This window comes from Hydra vulgaris, chromosome 12 (assembly GCF_038396675.1).
Source record: "Hydra vulgaris chromosome 12, alternate assembly HydraT2T_AEP".
Classification (NCBI taxonomy): domain Eukaryota; kingdom Metazoa; phylum Cnidaria; class Hydrozoa; order Anthoathecata; family Hydridae; genus Hydra; species Hydra vulgaris.
The window spans coordinates 33,593,612-33,621,097 of record NC_088931.1 but is presented as its reverse complement, the minus strand read 5'-3'; the positions used below and the strand labels follow the sequence as shown (position 1 = coordinate 33,621,097).

The window sequence follows — 27,486 nt, the reverse complement described above, 5'->3', positions numbered from 1 at the left end:
ATTCGATTAACTAATAAATCTCGCACAGATTTCCATTCAATTAACTAATAAATCTCGCACCCACAGATTTCCATTCAATTAACTAATAAATCTCGCACCCACAGATTTCCATTCAACTAACTAATAAATCTCCCACAGATTTCCATTCAATTAACTAATAAATCTCCCACAGATTTCCATTCAATTAACTAAGGAAGTTTGATACCATCCACATTTTGAATTTTTTTAAAATATCAAAACAATTTTTATAAAATTTAATTCTAAATTTAAATAAAACTCAATACTAGGTACTTAATACTAGAAGAAATTGTTTTGTGAAACGCTACTATAACGGTTAACTATGTTACATAAAGCAAAGTTTTTACTTTAAAGTTAACAACGTTAAAGAAAAATAACTGCATTTCTTATTTCTCTGCTCATAAGAATCAAAAACAATAATGTTACTAACTCTCGAGCACAGCTATTTAAACTGAATACTTAATATTAAGAAGACAATTGCTTTATGAAACACTATTCTATAAAAATGCTGATGTTAATTAGCAATTAACAATAAAGTTGTTAACTCTCGCGTACAGCTATTTAAACAGAATATTAAATACTTGTTTTAAGAAACACTACTATAAAAATTACTAATGTTATAATTAATTTATTACAATATGCGGCAATAATTTACAAGAAAATAAATAAAGATTTGAAGAAAAGAAAAACAGTGAAAAACAAAGTACAGTTGAAAATATATATTTATTATTATATTATTATTAAAATGATGTATTGAATATTTTCATTAAAATAATAATAAAAAAAGAACTTTAGGCATCAATTGATAATTTTGAATTTATTTAAAAATAATTTATTTAAATTTTTGTAATGATTTTGCAAATGGCTCTTCATGACTGAGTTTAACAGATATAAAAAAAAGAAGAGAATAATGCTTGAAAATTAAAGAATTTGTATTCCTTTTAAAACAATAACTTTCAATAAAATTAAGGGATTTTTAAATGGAAACGCAAATAACGGGGAAAGCTACGAGAAAACTAAATGTAAAGATTGAATAAATACAACAAAAAAAAAGTTGGAAGAGAAAATGTTTTTACTGTACTCTTTTTTTCACTGTACAACAATTTCAAATAATAACAAAATAAGAATTTCAATCTTTAAAGTTAACCACATTAATGAAAAATATTTGCAATCAAAAAAAATATATTTTTTATCTTATTTCTCTGCTAATAAAAATCATTTTAAAAACTGCTAATGTTAATTAGTTAACAATAACGTTGTTAACTCTGGTTAAACTGAATACTTAATATTATACTTAACATTAAGAAGACAATTGTTTTCTAAAACAATACTATAAAAACTGCTGATGTTGCGTAAAACAAAATGAGTTCGAAATATATATATATATATTTTGTAAGAATCCTATTATAGAAAAAAAAAAGCGCAAACACGCAATTAAATTAACTATAATTCATTCATTTATTGCAATTTGCAACAAAAATTCACAAGAAAATAAATAAAAAAGATTTAAAGAAAAAAACACAGAAAAGTTAAAAGTACAGTTGAAAAAAAAATGTTCTTAGTTAAACACAAAAACTATTATATATTATTACATTATTATTAAAACAATGTATTAAATATTTTTATTAAAATAATAATAAAATAAGGATTTCTATAATTTATGAAAAAGGATTTTTATCACCAGTAAAATGAAAATGAAAGTAATCTAAATAAGTGATGCAAAAATATTAATAGATATAGTTTAAAAATTGCAAATTATATGAATCAGGAAAACAGGATGAAGGAAGCGAATTCTAAAGAACTGATGTTCAAGGAAAAAAACTAGACAAATATGAATTTTTGGAGCGCTAATGAACAGTCACAATAAAACGATGAGACTTAATTGAATGACGAATAACATGAGAATGAATTTTAGTAGATGGTACAAGAGACGCTAGCTCTTTAGAGCAGTGCCCGTTATAGTATTTGTAGAAGAGAGAAAGAGAAGCAACATTACATCAATGTGATAATGATTGGAGGTTGGCTGCAAGAGCAGGTCCAGTTACGTTTACAATGTATTTTTGCACCTTGTCTAAAAGAGAAAGGGCATCATTGGAAGATCCGCCCCAGATATGGCAACAGTATTCTATATATTATATATTTATAAGTTTACACTATATGACTTAACCTGATTTTTATTTACTAATAACCTGTATTAAAGATCGCTTACTGTAGATTCATGTAATTAAGGTAAAAATTTATGACAAAACAAAAAAAAATCTGTTAAAATCTAAATAAAATACAAATATATATACTAGTCTACAATTATCATGATCAATCCAGAATCCAAAACAAAAAACAAAAAACAGTGACTATTCACGAAAAAATATAACTGTTAATCTATCTATAAATACATTTGCTTACTTTCTTTTTTAAATCATCTTCACCAAGTTTCCTTTTTCGAATTGATTTATTTGTTTCATTCATTTTTTCAGCACCTAATCCAAGCCCTTTATGTCTTGGAATGTATTCTATAGGTTCAACTAAACCTGTATTGTTCAAACCAATTGGTTTTCCTACACTCCATCCCATTCCTTTTAGCATTGCTGTTCCAAATACAGTTATTGGAATGCTATCATAATCTTCCAATGTGCTCTAAATTATGTGTGTATGTATATATATATATATATATATATATATATATATATATATATATATATATATATATATATATATATATATATATATATATATATATATGTATATATATATATATATAAATATATATATATATACATATATATATATATATATATATGTATGTATATATATATATATATGTATGTATGTATGTATGTATGTATGTATGTATGTATGTATGTATGTATGTATGTATGTATGTATGTATGTATGTATGTATATATATATATATATATAAGATTAAATTATTTTTATACTTAGACTTAAAAACAATAACAAAATTAAAAAAAAGATTTATTTAATATAAAAGCAACAACTCTATTTAGTTTAACTTAATAACTTAACCTAAAATATTTAAAAACATAACTTACAGGTTCTGGGCGAACAGATATATCGTACAGTTCATTAATTTCTTCTCCATTACGTGGATTAGGTGGTCGGTTTTGCATAAGAATAGGTCCTACTTCAACACTGCTATTATTCTCTTCTCTCAATTCTTAAAAAAAAAATATATATATATGAAAAAACCAAAACAGATCTGGGTCATTCCATATCATATCACTTAATGGTCCCCAGGGTACCACCACAAATTTGCTTTAAATTTTGACCACCCACAGTATTTATGAAAAAAATACAAATTTCAAAATTTCAGCTTGATTGGCCAAACCGTTCAAAAGTTATGATTGATTTAATATTGACAAAAATCAGAAAAATTTAAGTACCTGGAGCTTACAGTAGATTTTTTTGATTTTTGACAGATCATAACTTTGTAAATAAAAAAGGTCAAAGTTGTTAAATAACGCAATATTAGAAAAAATTTTGGAAACTTTAATGTGCTACAGTTCAATACCAACAGACAAGCTGTGCCAATTTTTTTGTTACGAATTTCTCTATCTCTGATATAAATCAGAGATAAAGAAATTAGTGTACACAAGTACACTAATTTCTTTATCTCTGATTTATACAACTTATAATACTGTCATAATCATTACTAGCAAGTTTGTAGACATGAGTACTTCTACCTTTAATGGATGGAGCACTTATTTGACATATTACTTTGTCAAATGGAACCCAACACTGACTTGATCGTGCATCATTTGTCAATTTTAAACTCAATTTGTTTCTATGTTTGAATTTTAGATTAACATCTTGATTTTCATTACAAATCTCAAGTACGTGACCTATGTACCATTTATCATTGTAAAAACATGCAACATATTTACCAGGTTGAAAGTTTTAAAGATCGTTTTTTGCCAAATTAATATTATTCAGCAAATGGGTATTATAGAAAGTATTGCTAGAGATTCTCCATAAAAATAATTTCTCTCCACCTGGTACAAAACTGTGATAGCTTCTTGTGCTTGGGACTGTGCTCATCTCTTCATATTGTTTCTTTAGGTTAAAATAAGTTTCATGGTTATTGATATCATCACTTGAAATGTAAAATATGTTAATACGTTTAATGTTTTTTTCAGCCCATGTAAACAGTTCATTTGGTGTAAGAATCTGGTTTGCATTTGCTGCTCGTAGATTTGCTTTTCCTGCTTCTCTTTTTATAGTTCCTCCTATTCCATCACATGGACTTTTGCGACGGGATGTAGCAAAGAAGTGATGCTTATAAATATATTGTGATCTTCAAGATACATTAAGTTTTCTTCTTCAAGGTACATTAAGTTTAACAGACATTTGTAATTTTTGTACTGTGACACAGCACAATCACTGAAGTATTTTACTTTATAGATTATGTGTAGTTTGATTTTAATCATTGGGAGTAAATTTGTAAGAAAATAATGAACTTTTGTTTGTTCATGGCGAAGACGGTTAGAAATTGTACAATAGCATTCACATTTGAGTTGATTTTTTTAATCTTTGTAATAAACAACAAATGGATGTAAGGAAGCTTGATCGACTTGCCAGTAAAATCTCTGTACAGCAACTTGCATAAAACTATAATTCTCTGCAAAATGTTCTTTTTGCCTCTGATAAGTAGGAGGATTGTGCTTCTTATTCTAAAGTGGTGATAAAGGTCATACAAAGTTTCACTTAGAGTTTTAATAAACTCAATAATGCTTGTTTGGACTATGACAAATGCAGTTCAGTCAGTTGACACCCATTATTTGTATTTGATTTAATTGTCAAAATCAAAATCATTATTTTCAAACACATTTTCCAAGTAAACTTTCAAATTTACTTTACCGGGGCAGTTAGAACATAGATGAAATATGCAGCTTCAACTATCTATATTACAAACACATATTTTCATCAAATCTTTGTAATATATTAAATGGTCCTTAGATAAAGCAGCGCACATCAACTTAGCATTTTGATGATAAGAATATACGCAAACTGAGTGACTTCCACTATTGTCATTTGTGATGCACAACTTCGGCCTTAGTTCACAGAACTTGTTGAATCCAACTTTGTGTGTAGGGTATAACATATTAAACTCAAGTTAAAGTTCCTTTAATCGAATTAATGTTAAACATTTTTGTTTATGAACTTTTACACTATTTATACGCACAGAAAGAAAGTATTTTTTCCCTCTACATTGTCTCATAAACTTTTTAGATTCATAAATTTCAATGACTTTTTGTTTAATAATATCTTCCAAAGGCTGTTCTGTTTTAGCCTCAAGTTAAGCAAGTATTCCTTTTTCATTTTTCAACTTTCAAGCTTTCTTAATTAGATGTTCTGAAACTGAAAATGTTTTGCAAGTTTTTTCAATTGATTAACTATCAGGAGTTAGTGTTAGTAGTTGAACTTTTTCTTCTTTCAAATTTATTTTCATTTTACTTTTTATTGCATCTAACAGTTTGTCTAAATCAATACAGTTCTTTTTCCGATTCTATATCTTTTGGGTCTATATCCAATACTGACGCTACTAGGTTTGTCATACTTGTTGCAATTTTTTTAGCTTTTTATTTTCCATATCCTAAATTGTCGCGCCTACTTACATTTTTGAATGGAGATATTTCCAATAAAGACACACTCTTATTAAGAACTGTCTTATCCAGGTCTGAACAACTAATATCTTCTTCAGCAGCTTCATCTTGACTAACTTCTGTAATTTTTTTAAGTTTGAGCTCATTCATACAGTTAGTACAAACTTTTTGATCAGGTTTGATCTTAAGTTGATTTGCTATTGATATGTTGACTTTACACAAGTCTTTGATAATTTTTTTCATGCGGACTTCAAATGGATCACAACAGTATTTTTGAAGTGCTTCATATCTAGAAATATAGGCTTTTTCACGGTGAAAATATATTTCCTCATTTGGTTCGAAAGTGTATCCTATCCTTTAAATTAAAACTTAAATATCTTTTAGTCTTATTCTTTCTATCACAATCCTCATTTAAAACTCTTCTCAAACAACATTTCTCTAAACATGTAACATTATAATCTAAAAAAAACTTTTTTATATTGTTCCAGTTATAAAATCAGTAAAAATAAAATCTAAAGTACAAATGTGATTAAAATTGTCTTAAATGCAACCAGTAAACTATTTTTATATATAACAACTTCTACATACACAAAACTTTTTAGTTTTTAGTTCTTACAATATTAAAAGCTAAAATAATAAAATTCAGAAAATACTGTGCAGATTTAGATTTTAATACAAACTCTTGAAGCAATTGAAGTATTTTACACTTAAATTATAACCATGTGAAAATTATATCATCATAATTATATCATATCCATAAAATTTGTTTATGGATATGATATAATTATTATATAAACATACTATAAAATCAAATCAAATAAATTAAGACACTGATAATGTTATTTTAGGGAAAACTGATTAGATTTATTCAGGGAAAAATTAAAAATATACACCTAGGTCATAGGGCTAAAATTAGGCCTAGGCAGGGGGTATTATAAATAGGTACAAATAGGGCTTAGGCAGGGGGTATTATAAATCAGAGTTAAATTTAGCTTAGGCAGGGGGTATTATAAATCAGAGTTATTAGACAGGGGGTATTATAAATCAGAGTTATTAGACAGGGGGTATTATAAATTATATTATTATAGTATTTAGAAATAAACAATTAGTATAATTAGGCAGGGGTATTATAAATCAGAGTTAACTCTAGCCTTTGCCTACAATCCTACAAAGCATTAGGATTAGCTATACTTACAGTACGAAGTTGATTATGATGATCTTAATCCTGACCTATATTTTACACCATAACCTTTGTGGGTAAAATAGATTCGAAAACAGTTGTATTAGTGCAATGGCTGAGACTTTGCCCCAAAAAGAAAAGTTTTAAAATTGATCTCTGGTAAAGTACAAAATTTAACATGTTTTTTTTGTTTTTAGAGTATTACAAAAACTCTGATGGTTTTAATCTTTTTTTAACTTTTAAATTTAAAATGTTGTTAAAGTAAAGGTTCTAACAAATTGTTTTACACTTTTATCAAGATTTCATAAACTTCTTCAAGATGACAAGCTGTCAGGAGATTGAAACAACATAAAACTTGTAGCAATTCCTATTTTTTACTTTCAGATTAAAAAAAAAAAACAGTTATTGTTTTGCTAATACAAAGCTGCCTGCATTGCTTTTTTCTGATTTCATTATATGTAAATCCTTTATTGATGTACATATAAAGTAAAGTAAAATTTTGCCTATTGTCATCCTCTTTCAGGAAAAATTAAAAGATAAGCTTTGCATATTTTTAAAATGCTGTCTGACTTATTTGTACACATTGGTAATGATGTTGTAATTTAAATAAGCACAAATACTTTATTACAAATTGTAGCTATTATATAAAAACATTTATTTTGTTACAAAAACACAAATATAAAAACACCAACAATAATAATAACAACAACAATAAGAACAACAATAATAATAAAAATAACAACAACAACAACAGCAATAACAACAAAAACAACAACAACAGTAACAACCGCGCTTAACTTATAAGCAAGAAATTCCTATCACGCGCCTGATAGCACCATGCTCAACTTTAGTTAAAGAAAAAAAAAATTGTTGTTTCAATGCTCTTTCAACTTTTTAACTGAAGTTAAAGAGTTGAAAGAGCATTGAAACAACAATATAAAGAACAATTTAAAAAATTAGAAGTCAACTGTAATAACCACCTGGGTCTTGGGGAAGTGAATATCAAAAAATAAATATGATGATTTGGTTGATTTAAGCTAACATTTGTTACTGATTTTGCTAGCCATTTTTGCAGAAGTTTTAAGTTCTAGCTTTAATGGTTGCAGAGGAATAAGCTGATTTTCAATTGATTGATTTTTAATTTGTTCATCTTTAAGTTATTTTTTAAAAATTTAGGTCATTCAATAAATCTTGTGAGAGCTCAAGACTGTTATTGCTATTTTTCTTTAACAAGTAGAAGTTTGTATTTGTAAGAGGGTACCATGACCAAAAAAAATGTATTGCAGCTATATTTTTTAACTAAAAAGTGACGTTGACTCTGAATAGGTGCCGTAGTGGTGATGCAGTATGGTGTAGTGGTTCAGCATTTCCTTAGTAAGTAAGAAGTACTCTTGATTGTCAAGGTTTGTGCTTTAGAAATATAGTATTGAGAGAGTGTTGAAACAATAATTAAAAAATTTTCAGAGTTAATAATAAGTGAAACTTTGTTCAATTAGATGCTAACATGTATTGAAAACTTTTCTCTTGTGCAAACTTAAGATGGGAAAAAATAATTTTCTCTTGTGCAAAAATTTAAGATGGGAAAAATCAAGTCATCATAAAACTTTTTATGTAATTTCTGTCATTTTTGATGTTTTGAGGAGAATTAGTTGTTGCTGATAAAATAAACTTTTTTTTGTTTTTACATTTTAAAGAATATAGCATGCGGATAAAGAAAATTAGGACCATATACAGGGACAGCACATGTAACAAGTGGTAATAGGTGAAAACAAGTACACATAGGTAACCTTTGGAATAAGTTAAAAAAAATTAATAGTTATTGTATTTTTATTAATTATATATTTTTTTGAAATATGTAAAAAACAACCTTTAAGTATTTCTTCTGCAGCTTCCTTCTCAAGGTCATCACCTTCAACTCTCCATTTGTTTTTTGTAATCAATGGAATGATGATCTCAGAAATGACTTTTTTCGGCTTGACACTAAAAAAGTAATATTTTGATAAAACTAAAAAAGTAATAACTTTCTAAAGTTTTACAAATCATTTTTTTAAACTTCTGAGGTATAAAAAGCTTGTTAAATCATTAAACTCTTTTTTAATTTTGTTTAAAAAAATTTAATTTTTAAAAAAAACAATTAACAACTTTTTTTTAAATAAATAAACAAAGTATACAGTTTTCATCGTTTAAAACCAAGAAATGTTTTTTTACTCTTATTTTATAATAACAAGAAAAAAGAAGAAATTGCATTTTCTTATATTTTGAAAAAGTAATTCTAACTTTAAAAAACTTTTAAAGATAAAAGACATACCGGGGAAATAAAGCCTTATTCTATTATATCCCCTTGTTATTTTCACCCCTGGGATCCCAGGAAAACTATTTGAGAAATTCTGTATGGTATATTTTTCATAATTATTTTTGGAGAGGCAAAGTTAATGAAAAAAATGTTGCTTCATGGCTCAAAACCACACTGCCTACAATTCTCTTTCGATACCCACTAGAAAATACTTTTAATGCTGATGAATTTAGTCTTTTCTATCGAAGTTTGCCTAAATAAAGTTTACAGTTAAAAAATGAAAAGTACAAAGGAGGCAAACATAATAAGGTTTGCCAGACTAGGATGACTGCAAATAAAGTTAAAGAAAAAAGACTTTTAATGTTGGTAATTGGAAAATCAAGGTCTCTCAGATGTAATTTAAAATGTGAAAAATACTCCTTTTTGCTATCAAGCACAAATAAAAAGTTGGATGTCAACAGAATTATTTAAAGAGTGCGTTAAAGATATTGACCAAAATTTTAGTTTTCAGAAAAATAATATTGCTCTAATTACAAATAACTGCTCAGCCCATCCTAAAGTGCAGAAACATGGTTGGGTGGAGCTTATCTCTTTTTCATCAAATGCAACCATTTATATATTCATATATCATCATTTACATATTCATAAATATATATATATATATATATATATATATATATATATATATATATATATATATATATATATATATATATATATACATATATACATATATATATATTTATATATTCATATATATATATATATATATATATATATATATATATATATATATATATATATATATATATATATATATATATATATATATATAGATATATTAATATATATATATACATTTTTATAAATGTATATATATATGTGTGTGTATATATATATATATATATATATATGTATATATATATATATATATATATATATATATATATATATATATATATATATATATATATATATATACATACAGTATGTGCCAAAATTGTCACCATGTTTAAACAAAAATATATTTTATATATATTTTAATAGAAAAGCTGTGAAGAAAAATGAAATTTTAGTTTTATTAATTAAATTTAAGACTTAGCTAATTAAAAATATTGCTTTTTGTTAAATTTAGAAGATATTGAATTTTTTTTCTAATTTTTATTGCAAATGAAAGCAATTAACATATTTGTCCACAGTTAATTAGGCTTACGACATAAATTAATAGCCTTATTATTAAAATGATTGAGTTATCAACTTTTCACAGATTTCTAACAATTAAATATCTTTTAAAGTTTGATTTTGTTTACAAAACATAAAAAAAGTATTGTTATTACCATCATGAGGAAAATAAATCTTGAACTAGAAAAAAATATTGTAGAAAGGCTTAAACCCAGACAATCTTATCGTGAAATCGCTGCTGAGTTCGGAAAGTCTCATAATCTCATATATAAAATCAAATTGCACAATAACTTATAAGTAAATAAGCCTAAAAGTGGTCGAAAGAAAATGTTTACACCAAGAGACCAAAGAACAATTGCTCGTTTAATTGCTTCTAGAGAGTCTAAAACTGCAAAGGATGTTACTAATTTAATGAATAACAGCTATAGGACTCATGCTTCAGTGCGGACAGTCAATAGAGAGCTCAAAAGAATTGGTTCTCGATCCAGAAGAAAGATCAAGAAGCCATTGTTAGTTTCTCGTCACCGCCAAGCTCGTTTAAATTATGCTAAACTTTATGCACACATAACTTTTGATGACTTTTATGACTGGATTTGGACAGATGAAAGTAAAACTAATATGTTTGGATCAGATGGTATAAGATATACTTGGAGAAAGCCTAATTCACCATTAAGTGCTTGAGATTTTACACCAACCATTTAATATGGCAGAGGAAAACTCTTGTTTTGGGGATGTTTCTGTGCTCATAGAGTCGGTGAATTAGTGAAAGTTAATGGAATAATGAACGCTGATGACTATATCAACATCCTTAAGGTCGGATATTTCAAGTCCCTTTAAAAATAGGGGAAGAACTGTACGTAACAAGATGTTCATGCAAGACAACGACCCCAAGCATAAGGCTGATAAGACCATTAAATTCCTTCACGAGAAGAAATTAAAAGTCGTTGACTGACCAGAACAAAGCTCTGATCTTAACCCACTCAAAAATTTATGGGCAATGGTTAAACAACGGGTCTACAACTTTCCTACTCCACCTAAGAATAAGGATAAACTTTACGCTCATGTACAAGAGGTTTGGTACTTAATTACACCCGAGGAATGCCGCAAATTGATTGCTAGTGTTCCTAAAAGAATTCAGGCTGTAATTAAATCTAAGGGAGGATACACTCGATATTAATTTACTACAATATACTATTTGCGTTCATTTGAGACAAAATTGTCACCATTAGCTATTCACATATTAAAAAAAAAAGCAATATTTTCTCACAAATTAAAAAAAAAAGCAATATTTTCAGTTAGCCAAGTTTTAAATTTAATTAATTAAACTAAAATTTCATTTTTCTTCACAGCTTTTCTATTAGAAAAAAAATAAAATATTTCTATGTTCAAACAGGGTGACAATTTTGGCACATACTGTATATATATATATATATATATATATATATATATATATATATATATATATATATATATATATATATATATATATATATATATATATATATTTATATATATTTATATTTATATTTATATATATATATATATATATATATATATATATATATATATATATATATATATATATATATATATATATATATATATATATATATATATATATATATATATATATATATATATATATTATACTTATATTTATATATATATATAAATTTTTTCCATAAAATGTAAAGATTATGTTTTTTTTTTAAAAAAAGGTAATATAAAAGACCAAAAAAGTTTTAAAACTTAAAAAAAAATTTTTTTTTCTAAATTGATCGTTGCCTGCCCAAACTAAAACCCTCAGTCAATATAGCAGTATTTCTTGCATGTTCTTCCTATTTAAGCAAGTCTATGTATTTACACTCATTTTCACTTCCTATTTAAGTAAGTCTATGTATTTACAAACTAGACAATATTTTAATGTCAAACATGTTTTTTTAAGTCTTTTTAATAATTTCTATTTAGCAAGTTTTAAACTAAACCTTGTTTATTGAATTTCTATATTAGTACTTTCAATAATTCCTAAAATAAAACAACATCTAAATATTTGTGATAATTGTTTTCCATAAAAAATAAGTATTTATATTATGCATTATTAATCTGTAAGATCTAATAAACCATAATATTATTCAGTTGTTTTGAAGATTTCTTTAACATTTGAATTTATATTTATAGTTCAAGAAAACAATAGTTAAGATTAAATTGCAATCATTAAATTATAATTTTTGCTCTAATGCTAATATTCCTATATTGATGGTTATATTATATGGCAACACTCTTACTAAGTCCTCTACTCTAACTGCTGATCTTGAGTCTCTGTCCCAATTTTAGTAATTCCAAAGCGCAATGAAAAATATTTGACATTTGACAAAAAATATTTAACTTTCATGAACTTTACTCTCTTTTTTTATAATAAAGCAAGAACCTTGAGATTTTTTGAGACTCAAACTCATTCTAACCTTGTATTGAAACTACTAAGTTTTATATGTCTTCATTTATATATTATTCATGCCTTTAGACCACTATTGATAAAAAAAACTTGCAGTGGGAGTGTTTTGGATTCCTTAGTACCAAAATACATCAAATTTGTTTGAAAATTATATAGATTATAATATAGATTAAAAAAGAAATGAGGAATCTAATGGAATGGGGAATCTTTTTACAACTTATAAATTTATAAATTTTATTTTTGACCCCCCGCCACCCTTTTTTAATTTTTTTTTATTTTTTTATTTTGACAAAAAGGACTAAAAACATTTTTGATAATCAACTATGCTCATATTTTTAACAATTTTCTTGTTTAGTTTAGTTTAATAAAACCTAAAGACATGTTATTTTTAAATAAATTTCATACATGACCCCCTCACAACCCTTTTTAAAGTGTTTTCCCTAAAATAATCCCAAATGAACTTCTTACATATATTTATTAACATATTTAACTAAGTTTATATTTTTAAATAGTTTTATAAATAGTTGTTTATAATAGAACCAAATAAAAACTTATTCAAAAGAAATTCATCAAGACACCCAATCCCCCCACTCCTCATGATACCACCACCCACCCCTACCCCACCCATCTCACTGATCATGATATTTTTCTGCCTAAAATAATAAATTTTTAGAACTATACTTTTTAATTATAACAATAAAGATCTATTATACCTATAGATAAAAAGAAAATAATTACAAACTATATAAATATAAAATTATTTATAAGAAAACAACTGCATTCATAGTAAAAATTTTCCTTATCTCAAACTTTGCATATAATTTTTATAATCTAATATTTCTTGATAATAAAGGAATAAAAAACTGATTCTTAAGTTAAATGTTTTACTTATATTTATTAATATCATCTAATAAAAAGTGTTGAGTTATAATGGCATCAAAGTAGATACAAAACATGTTTAATTAAAACATTACATTTTTATATTTAGCCTAAAATCACTGTTTAATGTTGAATAGTTTTTAAAAGTGGGCAGCAGAGGGGGTAAAACTTTAAAAACAGGGAGGGGGAGGCTCAAATTTTAAAATTTTTCAAAAACCTTTTTATATTTGCTTTTAATGGACAAAACGACACATAAAACTGCCTGAAAAAAAATTTTTTTGGAACACTTTAATATATAATATATATATATATATATATATATATATATATATATATATATATATATATATATATACATATATATATATATATATATATATATATATATATATATATATATATATATCAAATATATATATATATATATATATATATATATAGTATATATATCTTTTTATATATTCTTTTTTTTTTTTTTTTTGTGCTTCTTTATAGTTTAGTTTATTTCATTTAATTTTAGTTTTCAGTCTTTCTTCCGCTGCTTGAAGGTTAATCTTTTACTAGATTATTACTTTTTATTTACTATTTGTTTGTATTTTTGTTATTTTTTATTATTTTTTTTTTTTGTACTTTTTTTATTTTTACTTTTTCTCTCTGTTTTGTTAATTCTTCATTGCACAAAATGGCTCCAGAGAAAATCTTTTATTTACCATATGTATTTTTTGATTATGTTATTTTTAATAGGCCATCATTGTTAACTTGGATAAGTTCATTTAAACCAGGATGGCATTTTCCTCCAACAATTGATTTAATTAGCTTCATTGCATGATCTATTCTTCTATCTGTTAGTGCTTTAAGATTAAATTCTTCTATTAATGGTGCTGCATGAGTGTTTCTTGGTGCATGGCAAATGATTCTTGCGGCTTGTTTTTGTATAACGTCTAATTTCTTTATTTGGGTGTTAGGTAGTGAAATATAAAATGAATTAACGAATTCCATATGTTCAAGCACCATTCCATTATACGCTCATTTTGATAATTTCTGGGTAGATTTGCTGCTGCTCTTGTCATTATCATCTAAGGAGGAGTGGCTATTTCTCAATTTGCTTGTTGAAGGTCAGATACTGGTCTAATGTTACCCTTAATAATTTTAAATTGTTTTCAGGTATCAGCGCTACTCAATCTTGTTCCCCCCCCCCTCCTGTTTTATGATTTATTATGATAGAATATACTGATTCATAATCATACAAAAACTGGGTTTGAAAATTTGAGGAAAGTATGGTAATGTCACAATTATTGGCATGACTCAATTATTGGCACTTTTCATTTTTTTTTAAAAATTATATAGCTTTTTCTAGTTGAAAAGTAAAAAATCATCACAGTATAAACAGAGTAACCTATCGACTACTGTTTGAGCAAAAAAATTTTGCTGGTTGTCAATTTTTTTATAAAAATTTTTATTTAAATAAGAAAAAAACGCAATAATTTGCCGAAAATGTTAACCTCGATACAGTTTTCGTTTCTGAAGAAGACAAGAACATTATTTTGATTCCATAATTTATTAATTATAATCAGAAGTCCTAAATGGCACCAAAGGTAATATGAAATGTTATTTAAAAGTTAACACAGTAATTTTTATTTTACAATAAAAATTTCCTGAGTTATTCTTTTTAAAAATTTGGGTGCCAATAATTGTGACAACAACTCAAACATTGGCATGGCAATATTTTTAATTGGATGTTTATAACTTTTCAAATGAAAAAAAAGCTAGAAAAAAAGCTTTTTTTTCTAGCTTTTGTTTTCAATATTAATTATATTTAAGTTATAATTAAATAATACAAACATCAAAGTATTCTATTAACAACAGACTAGTTAAGATAAAGAAAAAAATTAAAAATTAAAAAATCGGAGATGTCTATCAAATCAGCTGCAAAAAAATATAATGTTCCTTGCAGTACTCTACAAACAAAACTATCTGGTTTAAGCAGCCTAGTGTGTAGGCCTGGGCCAGCACATACTTTGCCAATATTTATAGAAGATGCATGTGAGAAGTAGGTTATTGAAATGTCAAGAAGCAGATTTCCTCTAAAAATAAATGACTAACAATTAATAATTTCAGAAATATTACATAAAAGCTCGCACCTTGCTGTATTTAAAAATGGAATTCTTTCTAGAACTTGGTCATACAGATATCTAAAAAGGCACCCTAACTTGAAGTCTAAAACATCAGAGCATCACTCTTTAGGTCAGTCCAGTGTCACCAGGGGAAACTTTCCTTTATTATTTAAAAGTTATTTAAATGTTGGTAGAGGAAAAAATACTAAAAGTTCCATTTCCAATAAACCTATAAATAAAAGAAAGAAACGTCTAGTGTATGCTCTATCTACACAAGAGTATAGATAAACACTAACAAATAAAGTCATAGATCAATAGAAGATGAAAATTGGATTTGTAATTTTGGCAAGGCAAATTATGATGAAGAAATAAGATCAAAGTTGCCGGTGAACTGTGATTCATGTGATTGTGCTGTGCACCTAAACTGTATATTTGAGGAGCACAAAAAGCTGACAAACATAAAAAAACTTATTAAAAGAAAAAACTTTCCTTTGCGAGCCAAGAATGCACTTAAATAAATAACTTTATTTCTTTAAATTCTCTTTAATTTTGTGGTTTTTATTGATAAAACACTTTTATTATATATATGTATTATATATACGATATACTTATTAGTTCTTGTACAAACAAAAACAAAAATTTAAAACGAAAAAAAAAAATCGATGTTTAGGTTCTCTAGATCTGGATTCAAATTGATGCCGATAATTGAGTCGCGTGTGCCAATAACTGAGTCAAAGTGCCAATAACTTGGGACAACAAATCAACTTACTTATAATGTAAATATATACTAGATTTTTTGCGCAAATGAAAAATTAAATGCGTCAGGTCATTTACAAGGTATTTATCTAATATTGTGCCAAATTTGAAAAAGTTTCATTCACTGGTACGATTCTTGTACAGAAATTAGTATCAAAAATAGCGTTAAGGTGCCAATAACTGTGACACTACCATACTCTAATTTGATGTTGAAGTATAAAAAATCACACTAAAAACTCTGATATTTGCCATCTTTTTAATGCTAGGTTATGATTTAATTCCTTAATAAAAGCATGATTTCTATTGCCACTTAAAAGCAAAATTGTTTCAAAATAAAAAATGCATCATTTTCTAATTTATCTCTGACCCTAAACCTAACTCAAACCACGTACTTTTAATTGTGCTAATCTCTATTTGTCATGCATTTACATTTAATTACATCATAACCTATTTGCCAGTTGATGTATGTCAGTACCTATTTGTCAGTCAATTTATATACATTTATTTGCCTCAGTAGTTATTTGTCAGTTGATTTATGTACTTTTTTTTTTTGCACCAGTACTTATTTGTCAGTCGATTTATGTACATTTATTTGTGCCAGTACCTACTTATCAGTCGATGTATGTACATCTATTAATGTGGATTAAATTAAATTTAAATAAATTAGTTTTCAGACTTCTGTTTTTATATGATTCTGAATCAGTATAATATATTTTATCATAATCTATTATAAAGATGGGGATGGGGAGAAAATAGCGCCTCAGGTGCTATTACACACGGTGTCATTACACAGCAAATTTTCAATACTTAAGTACAAGGCATTTTGACAAAAAGTCATCAGTTTTTCCAGTACAAAAAATACAATAATTGAATCCCTTTGACTTTTAAAGTTGAAAAAACCTTCATTTTTAAGCTTTATACAATCATGTTAATCAAAAATATTTGTCAATATAAATATAGACAAAAAAAAATCCTGTGTGTAAAGTCTTTTTCCTGCAAATACCATGGCTCTACAATGATTGCTGATTTAATGAGCAGTCATATCTTGTTCCATTAACAAAGACTTTCAGTTCTATTATGCTAGAAGTTCATTTGTTTAAAAAAAAATCAACAAATTAAACCTTTGTAGCTCTTGTCCTTCCGCAGAAACAATATAGTCTTTATCGTTGTCATCCTCAAAAGTCTCAGAATCAATTTTTTCGAATTTTGAGCTTCTTTCAATAAGTTTGTTATTTTTTTTATTAGAAAGAAACTTAAATGACAAGCTTGATGGCTCGGGATCTTTATTTTGTTTCTCCACGGCCATCTTTAACGTATTGACAACAAATTAAAACGTTACAGAACTTGACCGGTAAAACTTTCGAAGTTTGCCGGTTAAATATTTATTTGAATTATCTTGAAATATCAAATCAAATGTATTCTGAAATAGATTTTACATTTCATGGAATATTTACATATAGTACAAGTACCAATTTTAAGTAAACACCATAATAAGAAACTAAAACACCAAACTAAATAAACAAAAAACAAACAAACAAAAAAACAAAAAAAAAACGTAAAACAGTACAATACTTAAACGAAAAACTTTTAGAATAATAATTAAGTAAGAAGTTTGATAATTTAGGACAAAATTCAAATTACTTTTATGCATCTATCTAGAATAAAAGACTTATGGATACCTAATTAAAATATAGCAATAAAAGAGAAATAGGTTATAATAATATACAGTAACAACATTGTAAATAATGTAGTAATATAAGTATCGGTAGTAATAAAAATAGGCAATAATAATAAAAACTCCAGTTATTGGTAATAATAATCAAAATAATAATAATACTAACAATAGAGATAACAATTCTAACAATAATAATAATAATAATAATAATAATAATAATAATAATAATAACAATAATGATAACAACAATATTAATAGTAATAATAACAACAATAGCAACAATAATAATAACAACAATAATAAAAAATATCAATATTTATAATAGTGAGAGTTGGAATTAGAATAATGATATTAATTTAAGAAAAATTTAAGAAAGAGCAACTATTAGTAGTAATAAATCAGCATTGAAATAAAGAAGGTAGTAGAAAAAATTTTTAGAAAAGATCAAGTATTAGTAAATTAGAAATAAAATTTACATGATTTACAGTAAAAGTATACCAGATATTCTTTTTTATTATTATTTAATTATTAAGGTGCTCCAAAAAGACTTTTTTTTCAATTTTTGTTATAGTGCCCTTAAAAGATCTAACGGTCTTGTCACTGAGCACCGCGGAAGAGCATTTAACTGGGAAGTTCACCCTTCCTTCTTACATTGTCTGGATCTTGTGCTTCTAAAACAAGTGCTCTAACCACTACGCCATGGTCGCTCAACTTAACAGTCTTATCCTATAGTACCACAGTTAACCAGGAACCAACGAGTTCCTGCTTCTGTCCTTACCAATTTAGCTTATATAGCCAAAGCTGTCATCAACTCTCGCACCTCTTGATTCCTTTTTAAAATCCGGTACATACGAATATTAGAATAATGTATATAAAGAAGAGGTTAAGACTTTTTTTCTTAACCATAATTCCAAGAGTTTTGAAACTTTTCAATTAAATTTATTTGACTTTTCCATTTAAAATTTTTAATTTCAAATAAACGAGAGGTTCTAAGTTTGATTCCCACCACGTCCCTGGTAGTACCGCGCTCAACTTGTTTCTCCGCGCAGTGGCCTTGTTCGTCAAGGTTCGTGTTTCGGAGTAATAGAGTTGGGAAAGGGTTATAACCACAAGTAGCCTCCTAATCTGTTGTGGCCTTCTTGGCCTTGGGAAAGTAAATTACAAAAAAAAAAAATGTTTAAACTTAAATGTTATTCCGAATAATTTTAATAAAAAAAAAACTTTTTATTTTAAAATTGTTTATTGTTAGTTTAAGAAAAGTTTTTGAACTATAAAATATATAAATTTTGTTTTATTAAAATTAAAGGAAAGTTTATATCATATTATCAACCCGTTGGGAAATAAACTGACAACCAGCTTGCAAATAGCTAGCTTTATAGCGATTTTTTTCTTTTACATTGTTTTATTTTGTTTTTTACGTTTTGAAAAAATCAATATTTAGTATTAAATCTAATATATTTACAATAATAAATGAACTATATATATAATAAATGAAAATAAATAAAATCGTAAAGTTACATGTTCATTTATTACTATAAATATATTAGATTTAATACTAAATATAGATTTTTTCAAAACGTAAAAAATAAAATAAAACAGTAATGTAAATGAAAAAAATCGCTATAAACCGATATGATCGCTATCTACAAAGTAGCTATGTAACTATCGATACAACTACGATATATCGTTGGCTACATATTGTAGCATTGCAGCTAGCTAAAACATAATGATAAACCTGTAGTTAGTTGAAGGCTAGATATTACAGCTTTTTAGCTAAAAGCTGTGATATGTAAGTGTGATATTTTTGGCTATGACCTTGTAGGCCTAGGCTGTAATATTTTGTAGGCCTAAAGGCAAAAATTTCCTTTTTTTCTTAGCTTAGTGTCAGTGGCAGATTTACCATATGCGAGGCCATAGGCAAGTTTTCTATTATATTAGTTGAGTTTTTAATTCTTGTGTTCTATTGTGTTTTGGATATTTATTAGAACGTAACGAAGCAAAAAACGCACATTGGTTTTAAATGTACATTAAGTATTTTTTTTATTTTGGATGAAGATACACTAATAAGACTACTCAAAATGCGATACCATTTATTTTTTTCGCAGATTTTAGGAGGATCGATTACATTGACTTAAAACTTAACCTTTCTGACTTTTAAAGACGCAAACTCGTCAATTAAATCAGAACAGTCCAAGGACCGACTTATTTTATTTTCAATGGAAATTAAAGCTAATGCAGATAAGCGGTCTTGACCCATAGTGGAACGTAAATAGTTTTTTATGAGTTTTAATTTGGAAAATGACCTCTCAAAGCTTGCCACTGAAATAGGGGAAGTTAGTAAAATTCAGAAGGAAGGAACAAGCGTCCTCATGAAAACATTAATGTAAAATAATAAAAATAGTATGTAAATGTGATAAATTAGTAAAAGAAAAATCAGTCTTTGTTGTAGGTTCTGTAACGTCGAGTCTAATCAAAAGCCAGCGTAAGGAGTGAATATAAAAGCCACAACAATAATAAGGGAAGTGCCAGTCGTAAATCAAAGAACCCAAGATGGCTTTAACAGCAATGCAAGGAGAGTCTCCAACTTTAGACTTCACCAACTCACCAAGGATATTCCCAGGGAGGGGCAGCCCCGCTTATGGGACTATTATCAATAACTGTTAGCAAATGTAGCCATACTTCATCGAATCCACAATGGATAAAACACCTATACATAGAATAAACACTGATCTATGGCTCAAAGAGAAACCGCTACAACAAATACCCGGAACCAGCATAACATCCCATCACTGCTCAGATTATGTCTTGTGCAACAGTAAAAATGTAAAAACAATATTATATAAAATAAATAAACAAACAAACAAAAAGTCATTCAGTTAGGAGGATGGAAAAACAGAAAAAGTCTTTGAGACGTGTAGGTGTATATGGGCAAAGATATATTTGTCACAGTCATTGTCAATGTATATGAGACTAGAAACCGCATACTCTTTCATATGGTTGCCAGGCATTATGTATAACGCAAAAAAAAATTGCTACATACATAATAATAGATGTATATGTAAAGTTGAATATTTTATAAAAATACTTTACGCATGCATTATATTGAATTTTAATAAATGAGTTTCGTTGTTTATATTTATTGTACTAAGAAACATCTGAGCGCGAGGCCACCGGCAAATGCCTGCTTTGCCTGTGCTTAAAACCGCCGCTGCTAAGTGTTTTTTATTACAGTATTATTATGCGATCAATGAACCAATATAATCTGGAGATCATTTTTTTTTGTTGTTTTTTGTTTTTAATTTTCACTTTAAATACATTTTAATTTTGTATAGTAAAATGTCTTAGGGAAAAAAAAAGAAAGCATGAATCTGGGAGTGAGAAGCAAAAGAAAAAAGAAACAAAAGATTAGTTAAAAAACCTAAAGATTTCTTTGCTAAAATACATAGTAGCATCATTTATACAGACTAATCTCAATCCATCACAAAATTTCGAAGGAGAAACCATTAACAATAATACTAATCAAATATTGACAATCGAAACTATCCTTATCTCTATACGAGCACATGATGAAAGCTAAAGAGAAGTGAATATTAACTTTAATTACAATACCAATCCTGCTAGATGGAAGATTACTCCAGATCTCATACAATATTTTGCCAAAAACTTTCCTTTTCAAAATTGGAAGTCAATTATGATTTATGCAGAAAGCGTACTTTACCTGAAAATTGGCAAGTGGAGAAATAGTAAAGAGGGATTGAAAATATATTCTCCATCAACTGACAAAATTTATTGTTATATTTGCAAACTGTTTCGTACCAATGAACTTGTGAACATGTTTCAATGAGGATTTGGTGACTGAAGAAATGCAACTTTAAGAATATTAACCCATGAAATGTCAGGGGAAAATCTTAGTGCTCATCTGGGATTCACTACCAAAAGTATAACAAAATTGAAAAAAGAGGAAAAAATGTGCACAACTTAAAATGTTTTGAATTAAATAAATCATTTAAAACTATTACATTATCTTTAGCTTTTTTAATTAAATGTTTTCCTTTTTTGTTTTATGTTTTAATGTTTTTGTTGATATTATTATTAATCAGCCGTAAATACTTATTTATATTGCATTATTTTTAACAAAACTTAACGCAAGTTTTTGTGATTGACAACTTTCACGATTATCTGACTTTTGTCTTATTTTATTTCTTAAACTATTCCGCTGGAAGATTGTTAGCAAAAATTTATTTAGTTGCTGAAGTTTTGAATGTACTTATGCTGTTATATTTATCACTTAATAGTTATGTAAATTTTTAAAAACGCATGAAAACTAGTGTTGTTTACTATTAAGTACTATTAAGTTACTATTAAGTATTTTGACTGTCGACGAAATCGACTAATATATTTTCTAAACTCGACTAAAATCGGTTAATACATTTTTGAAATCGACTAAGTCGACTAAAAGTCGATTTAGTTAAAGTATGGAAATAATTTATTTTTTTCAATAAATTGTAATAAAAATAATAAAGTAATTTATATTCGCGTTCTATTTTTAACATCATATCATTTAAATAATAATGGAGGAGAGAAGGGCCGCTCTGACAACGAGACAATCTATTCTCAAACCCCGATGATTTAGGGACCTTTATACTTAAATGTTATATACCAAATTGAAAGTCATTTCAATCATATTTACAATGTGATTGTATAGATTACTAACATTTAGATTTTGGAGTTTCACAACTTAAATTTGGCCCAGAACCTCAAACCAGCTTGGAGCGGCCCTGTATAAAAGTATTTATGAAAATTTACAAGCATCAAGTAAACAAAAGAAAAAAATCAATTAAGTACATAATCGAAAATTTAATTAGGTATAAATAATGCTAACATGGTATAAATTCGACAAAACTTTAGGAGTGTAAACAAAAAACTAGATAAGGAGTTGTCCATAAATTGTGGCTCTTTAGGTGGAGAGGGTAGTGGTTTTGTGAAGACTCATACGGAACTTGTTACTAAAGAGTTACGACGTTGTGACTAAAGGGGGAGGGCTTTTAAACAGTCGAAAATTGCGCGACGTAATTTGTGGACGAACCCTAATAGTAAATCTTAATATGTAATTGAGAATATAAAAGTTGTAGTTGAGAAAAGTATAAAAAATACAAAGTTCCTTGTATTTTGAATTTTGTAGTCCTAATATACTTTGTAATTTAAGGCATAAGTAATAATATAATATCAATAAAATATAAGAAGTCATGAAAAAGACATTTGACGTTTAGGCGGTAACTGGAAAAATCCTATTGGGTGTCAATTAAAACTTTCTTATATTTTTGTTTGTGAAAAATTTATTTAAGATTTCAGATGAATGCTAAATAAAACACAAATAATTTATTTACATAAAAATTTAAAATTTAAATTTAAACAACGTCATTAAAAATCATTACAATATTCAGTTAAGCACCAACTTGGACGTCTTCCATATTTAAAACCGTTGCGTAATGCGTGGTCGTATGTTTTACAGCGCGAGTACAATCACTTCCCATTATTGTATTTTTTGCCGCAGTAACAAATCTTTCTAAATACTGCATTCGTTGTTCCATAATCCCAAGCACCGAATACAGGTGAAATGCGAATAACATTTTTAACGTTTATTTTTTATTTTAGACCAGATAGCTTCCACTGGGTTTAACATTGGGCTGTAGGGTCTTAATCGTAACAACTGAGCCGGTGAATTTCAAACACCCTTTCCAAATGAGCGTGACATGGAGCATTGTCTGTTACAACGATCAAATCCTCTAAACGATTCCCGGATGTAACCCACTGGTTAAACAAAGCCAACATATCCACTTGTTAAAAGAATCTGCTTTAAATGATCCTCTGCAAGTTTCCATCATGACGACATTTGTTGTTGGTATAACTGAAATCAAATGTATGTTTGCACCTTTTTAAGAAGGTATTTTCATTATTGCTCTTGTACCCTGTTTGGCACGTCCTTGCGTTTTTTTACAAAAAAGATTAAAATTTGTTTCATCCAAACAAACTATCTGATAACCATTTGTGATGTGTTCGTTAATATTCCTAACATATTCAGCTCTTTTTTGTTTGTTTTCATTACTGCTACATTGTAGTAGGCTCCTTGTGCACTTTTTTAAATGGAAATAGTCTGCCTTCAAAGTTATTAACAATTGTGGTTGTGCTGACGCTAATATTAAATTGTCTTAATATCCTTGTTTTAATGGCCACCAATGTCAACTGACAGTCACTTTCAATCCATGTCAGTGTTTCTTCAATTTGATCATCGGTTAATTTTTTTTGGTTTAAAACTACCACTTCCAATAAAGTTTGAATTTTCGCAGCGGACCCAATTGCATGCTGTCTTATATTTGAAACCTGAAGTTTGCGCCAGAGTCACCCAATCGTCGTTTCGCACAGCACATTCAATTACTCTTCTTCTATCATTCGGTGAAGATAAAACACAATGGTTTCTTTCAACTTGTTCAGTTGTATGTATTTCATGTCTACAAATTGGACAAGGTGGTTCTGGTTGTTCCAAATTTGGTGAAATAAATGCTTTCATGGATTCAATTTAAAAACAGACTTTCTATTCATAGTGTATTGACAAATAACACAACGATCTTTCAATTCCATTATTGTATTAATTTATTGCTGGTGCATACAAATGCTAAATTTGATATTATTAACTTATTAAAATGCATGTCCAAGAAGATCTTTTATAATGACCTTTAAGCTTACATTGAGTTCGCGATTACAAATAATGTATTCTTATTTACATATTGCGACTTCTTATTTATATGTTGGGTTTCTCAATTACATTTTAAAATTTCTTAATTACATGTTGTGTTTCTTAATTACATATTGCGACTTCTAAATTACATGTTGTATTTCTCAATTACATCTTACTTTTCTTAATTACAACTTTCAAGTTCTCAATTACATCTTGAAAAGGTGTAGTAGTTTACATAATTTAGAAAAAACAAGATTTTAAAAGTGTTTTATCATTTTATTTCTCTTCTTTCTTTTCAAGTGAGAATAAAAATTGGCATTTTACGTCTGATGACGGTCTGTATAAATCCGGCTGAAACATCACTTAAAATAAATTTATTTAGTACGCTGCTGCTTTTATGAATAATAATAATTTTATGTACAACAAGAAATGTCGCTAAACACTTAAGTAGAAAATAAATGTTATTAAAAATGTGTTAAAAGTAAAGACTGATTTAAATACTTTGCATGAATACATAAATTTTCTTCAACATTAATAGTCTTTTTTAACTAATAGTTAACTAAAATTCCAATCACTATCAAACTGTAGCTTAGTAACCAAATTAGTGAAAAAAAGTATAAAAATGCTAAAGAAATATACTTATATAAGGGCTAAAAAAAATAAAAATGCTAAAGAAATATACTTATATAAGGGCTAAAAAAAAAAAAAAGCTAAAGAAATATACTTATATTAGGGCTAGTTACACTCCCTAAAATTTTACTATGCTATGTAAGTTATTTGTCTCGAATGTCTTGAACACAATAATGTTGGAAAACAAAAGTAGCTGTAGTACTTTAGCTATCTGCAAAAAAATTTGGCCAGTCAGGTGCCTATATTTCAAAAATTTATATGCATTTTTTTCAAAAAAGCAGTTTTGGTTGTAAAACATTAATATTGTCGCGTCAAATATTAATATTGTAACATACGATTGATCTTGAACTTTCCATAAATTCATATTTAAAGTGATCAATTCAACTTTTACATTTATATTTTATATGCTAACATGTTTTTCTATAAACGTGTTTACAATTTTTATTAATATTTGTAACGTAGCAGTAACTATTTAAGATGTTATAAAACCATATTCAAATTAAAAATAAATTTGTTTTAAAATCTGTTTAACAAAAGTTTGTTTTGTAAGCACCTTCTTTGTAACTCTTTTTATACTCATTTAAAAACACTATTTGTGACGTTGCATTTTGGGTAATTATGCTTATGTTATATCCTTTGCAGAACTTCTTTTTCGATGTAAGTTTTTTAAGCAAATTAGCTCTAATGACCGGAGATAGAAAAATATAAATAAACGCATCGGTAAAAAATCCAATAAAATAAGATAAACCAACAAATATTTTGAAGGACTCCTCAATTTTTTTTTCTGCTAAATACTTATAACAATATATGGAGTCTGGTATTACAATAAAAAATAAAAAGTTAAGAATAAATATGGTTGGCATTAAATATCTACGTACAGTTCTTCTTCTTACGGGAAAAGATTGTTTTCCTAAGAATGCATTTTGTTTTAACTGCGTTTTGATAACCTTACTTTTTTTTAGAAAGTGATAGCATTTATAACTAATGTAAAGATATGTTGAAGATATTAATAATGCCGCTAAGGTATTCAATATTGGGAAAACATACTTATAACTTATACAGTAAATCTTATCTATCTTTACTTTTAAAGCCATAAAACAAACACTTGCGCTTACAGCTAACCCCCAACTTATTATAATTGATCTTTTTACACGTTTTACGGTCCAATATAAAGTGTATCTGAGGTTAAGGTACAGCTCAGAAAACCTATTTAACGTATACAGCAACATCGTAATGTAATAAGGAAAGCAGCAACCGATATTTAAGTAAATGCTAACATAGTTCTCTGCGTCGTAAGCTTCTTCTTTCTCTGGTTTTAACAAATTAAGTAATACTTCCAAATTCTTAAAAAATATCATCTGAGCCTCAACTAAACAAATGTTAAAAAGAAATACAACTTGAATTTTATCGAGTGACGCTTTGTTTCTTGATAAGACATAGAGCCCAATGATGTGTAGAGGAAAAATAGATAGTCCAGTTATCAATAACGCCAGTTTGCTGTCGATCAATGTCATTTGAATAAAATAAAACTGCACTTTCAAATATTTTGTAAGCGAAATTAAAAAAGTTAATGTATAACTGTATACAAAAAAGCATTTGTTTTTTAATTTGCTATTTCTTTGTCGTTCTTAATCTCTAAAAAAATTTCTTTGTTTTTAAAAATTCCTTTCGAACAGCATCTTTCACATTTACTTGATTTGTTAACATAATAAAACAGAAGCACAGAGTTGTTTAACTTCAATTGTAACTTACAGTTTTATTTCCATTCGTACGTATACACGCAAAAAAGAATCTAGCTGCAAAAATACCGTTTTGAAATCGTTTGAAGAAGTTATGATTTTATATCAATTAATTCAGTGAAGTAATTTTTATAGAAATATCTGTTTAAAGTAGTGTTTCAAACTAGATTTATATCATTATTTTGTTGGATGGATCTTTATTTTATATGTA

General features: G+C 27.0%; 1 protein-coding gene across 1 annotated transcript in view; it reads right to left on the bottom strand.

The window, feature by feature from the left end:
• Positions 1-17,848, bottom strand: part of LOC100197791 (G-patch domain and KOW motifs-containing protein) — a 48,775-nt gene extending 30,927 nt beyond the window's left edge. The window contains exons 1-4 of the mRNA XM_065813001.1: positions 17,617-17,848; positions 8,687-8,799; positions 3,069-3,193; positions 2,422-2,652 (exon numbers count right to left, since the gene is read on the bottom strand). Coding sequence (XP_065669073.1) covers positions 2,422-2,652; positions 3,069-3,193; positions 8,687-8,799; positions 17,617-17,801 — 654 coding nt within the window. The 5' untranslated portion in view covers positions 17,802-17,848. The remainder of the gene's footprint in view (positions 1-2,421; positions 2,653-3,068; positions 3,194-8,686; positions 8,800-17,616) is intronic.
• Between the last annotated feature and the right edge of the window lie 9,638 nt (positions 17,849-27,486).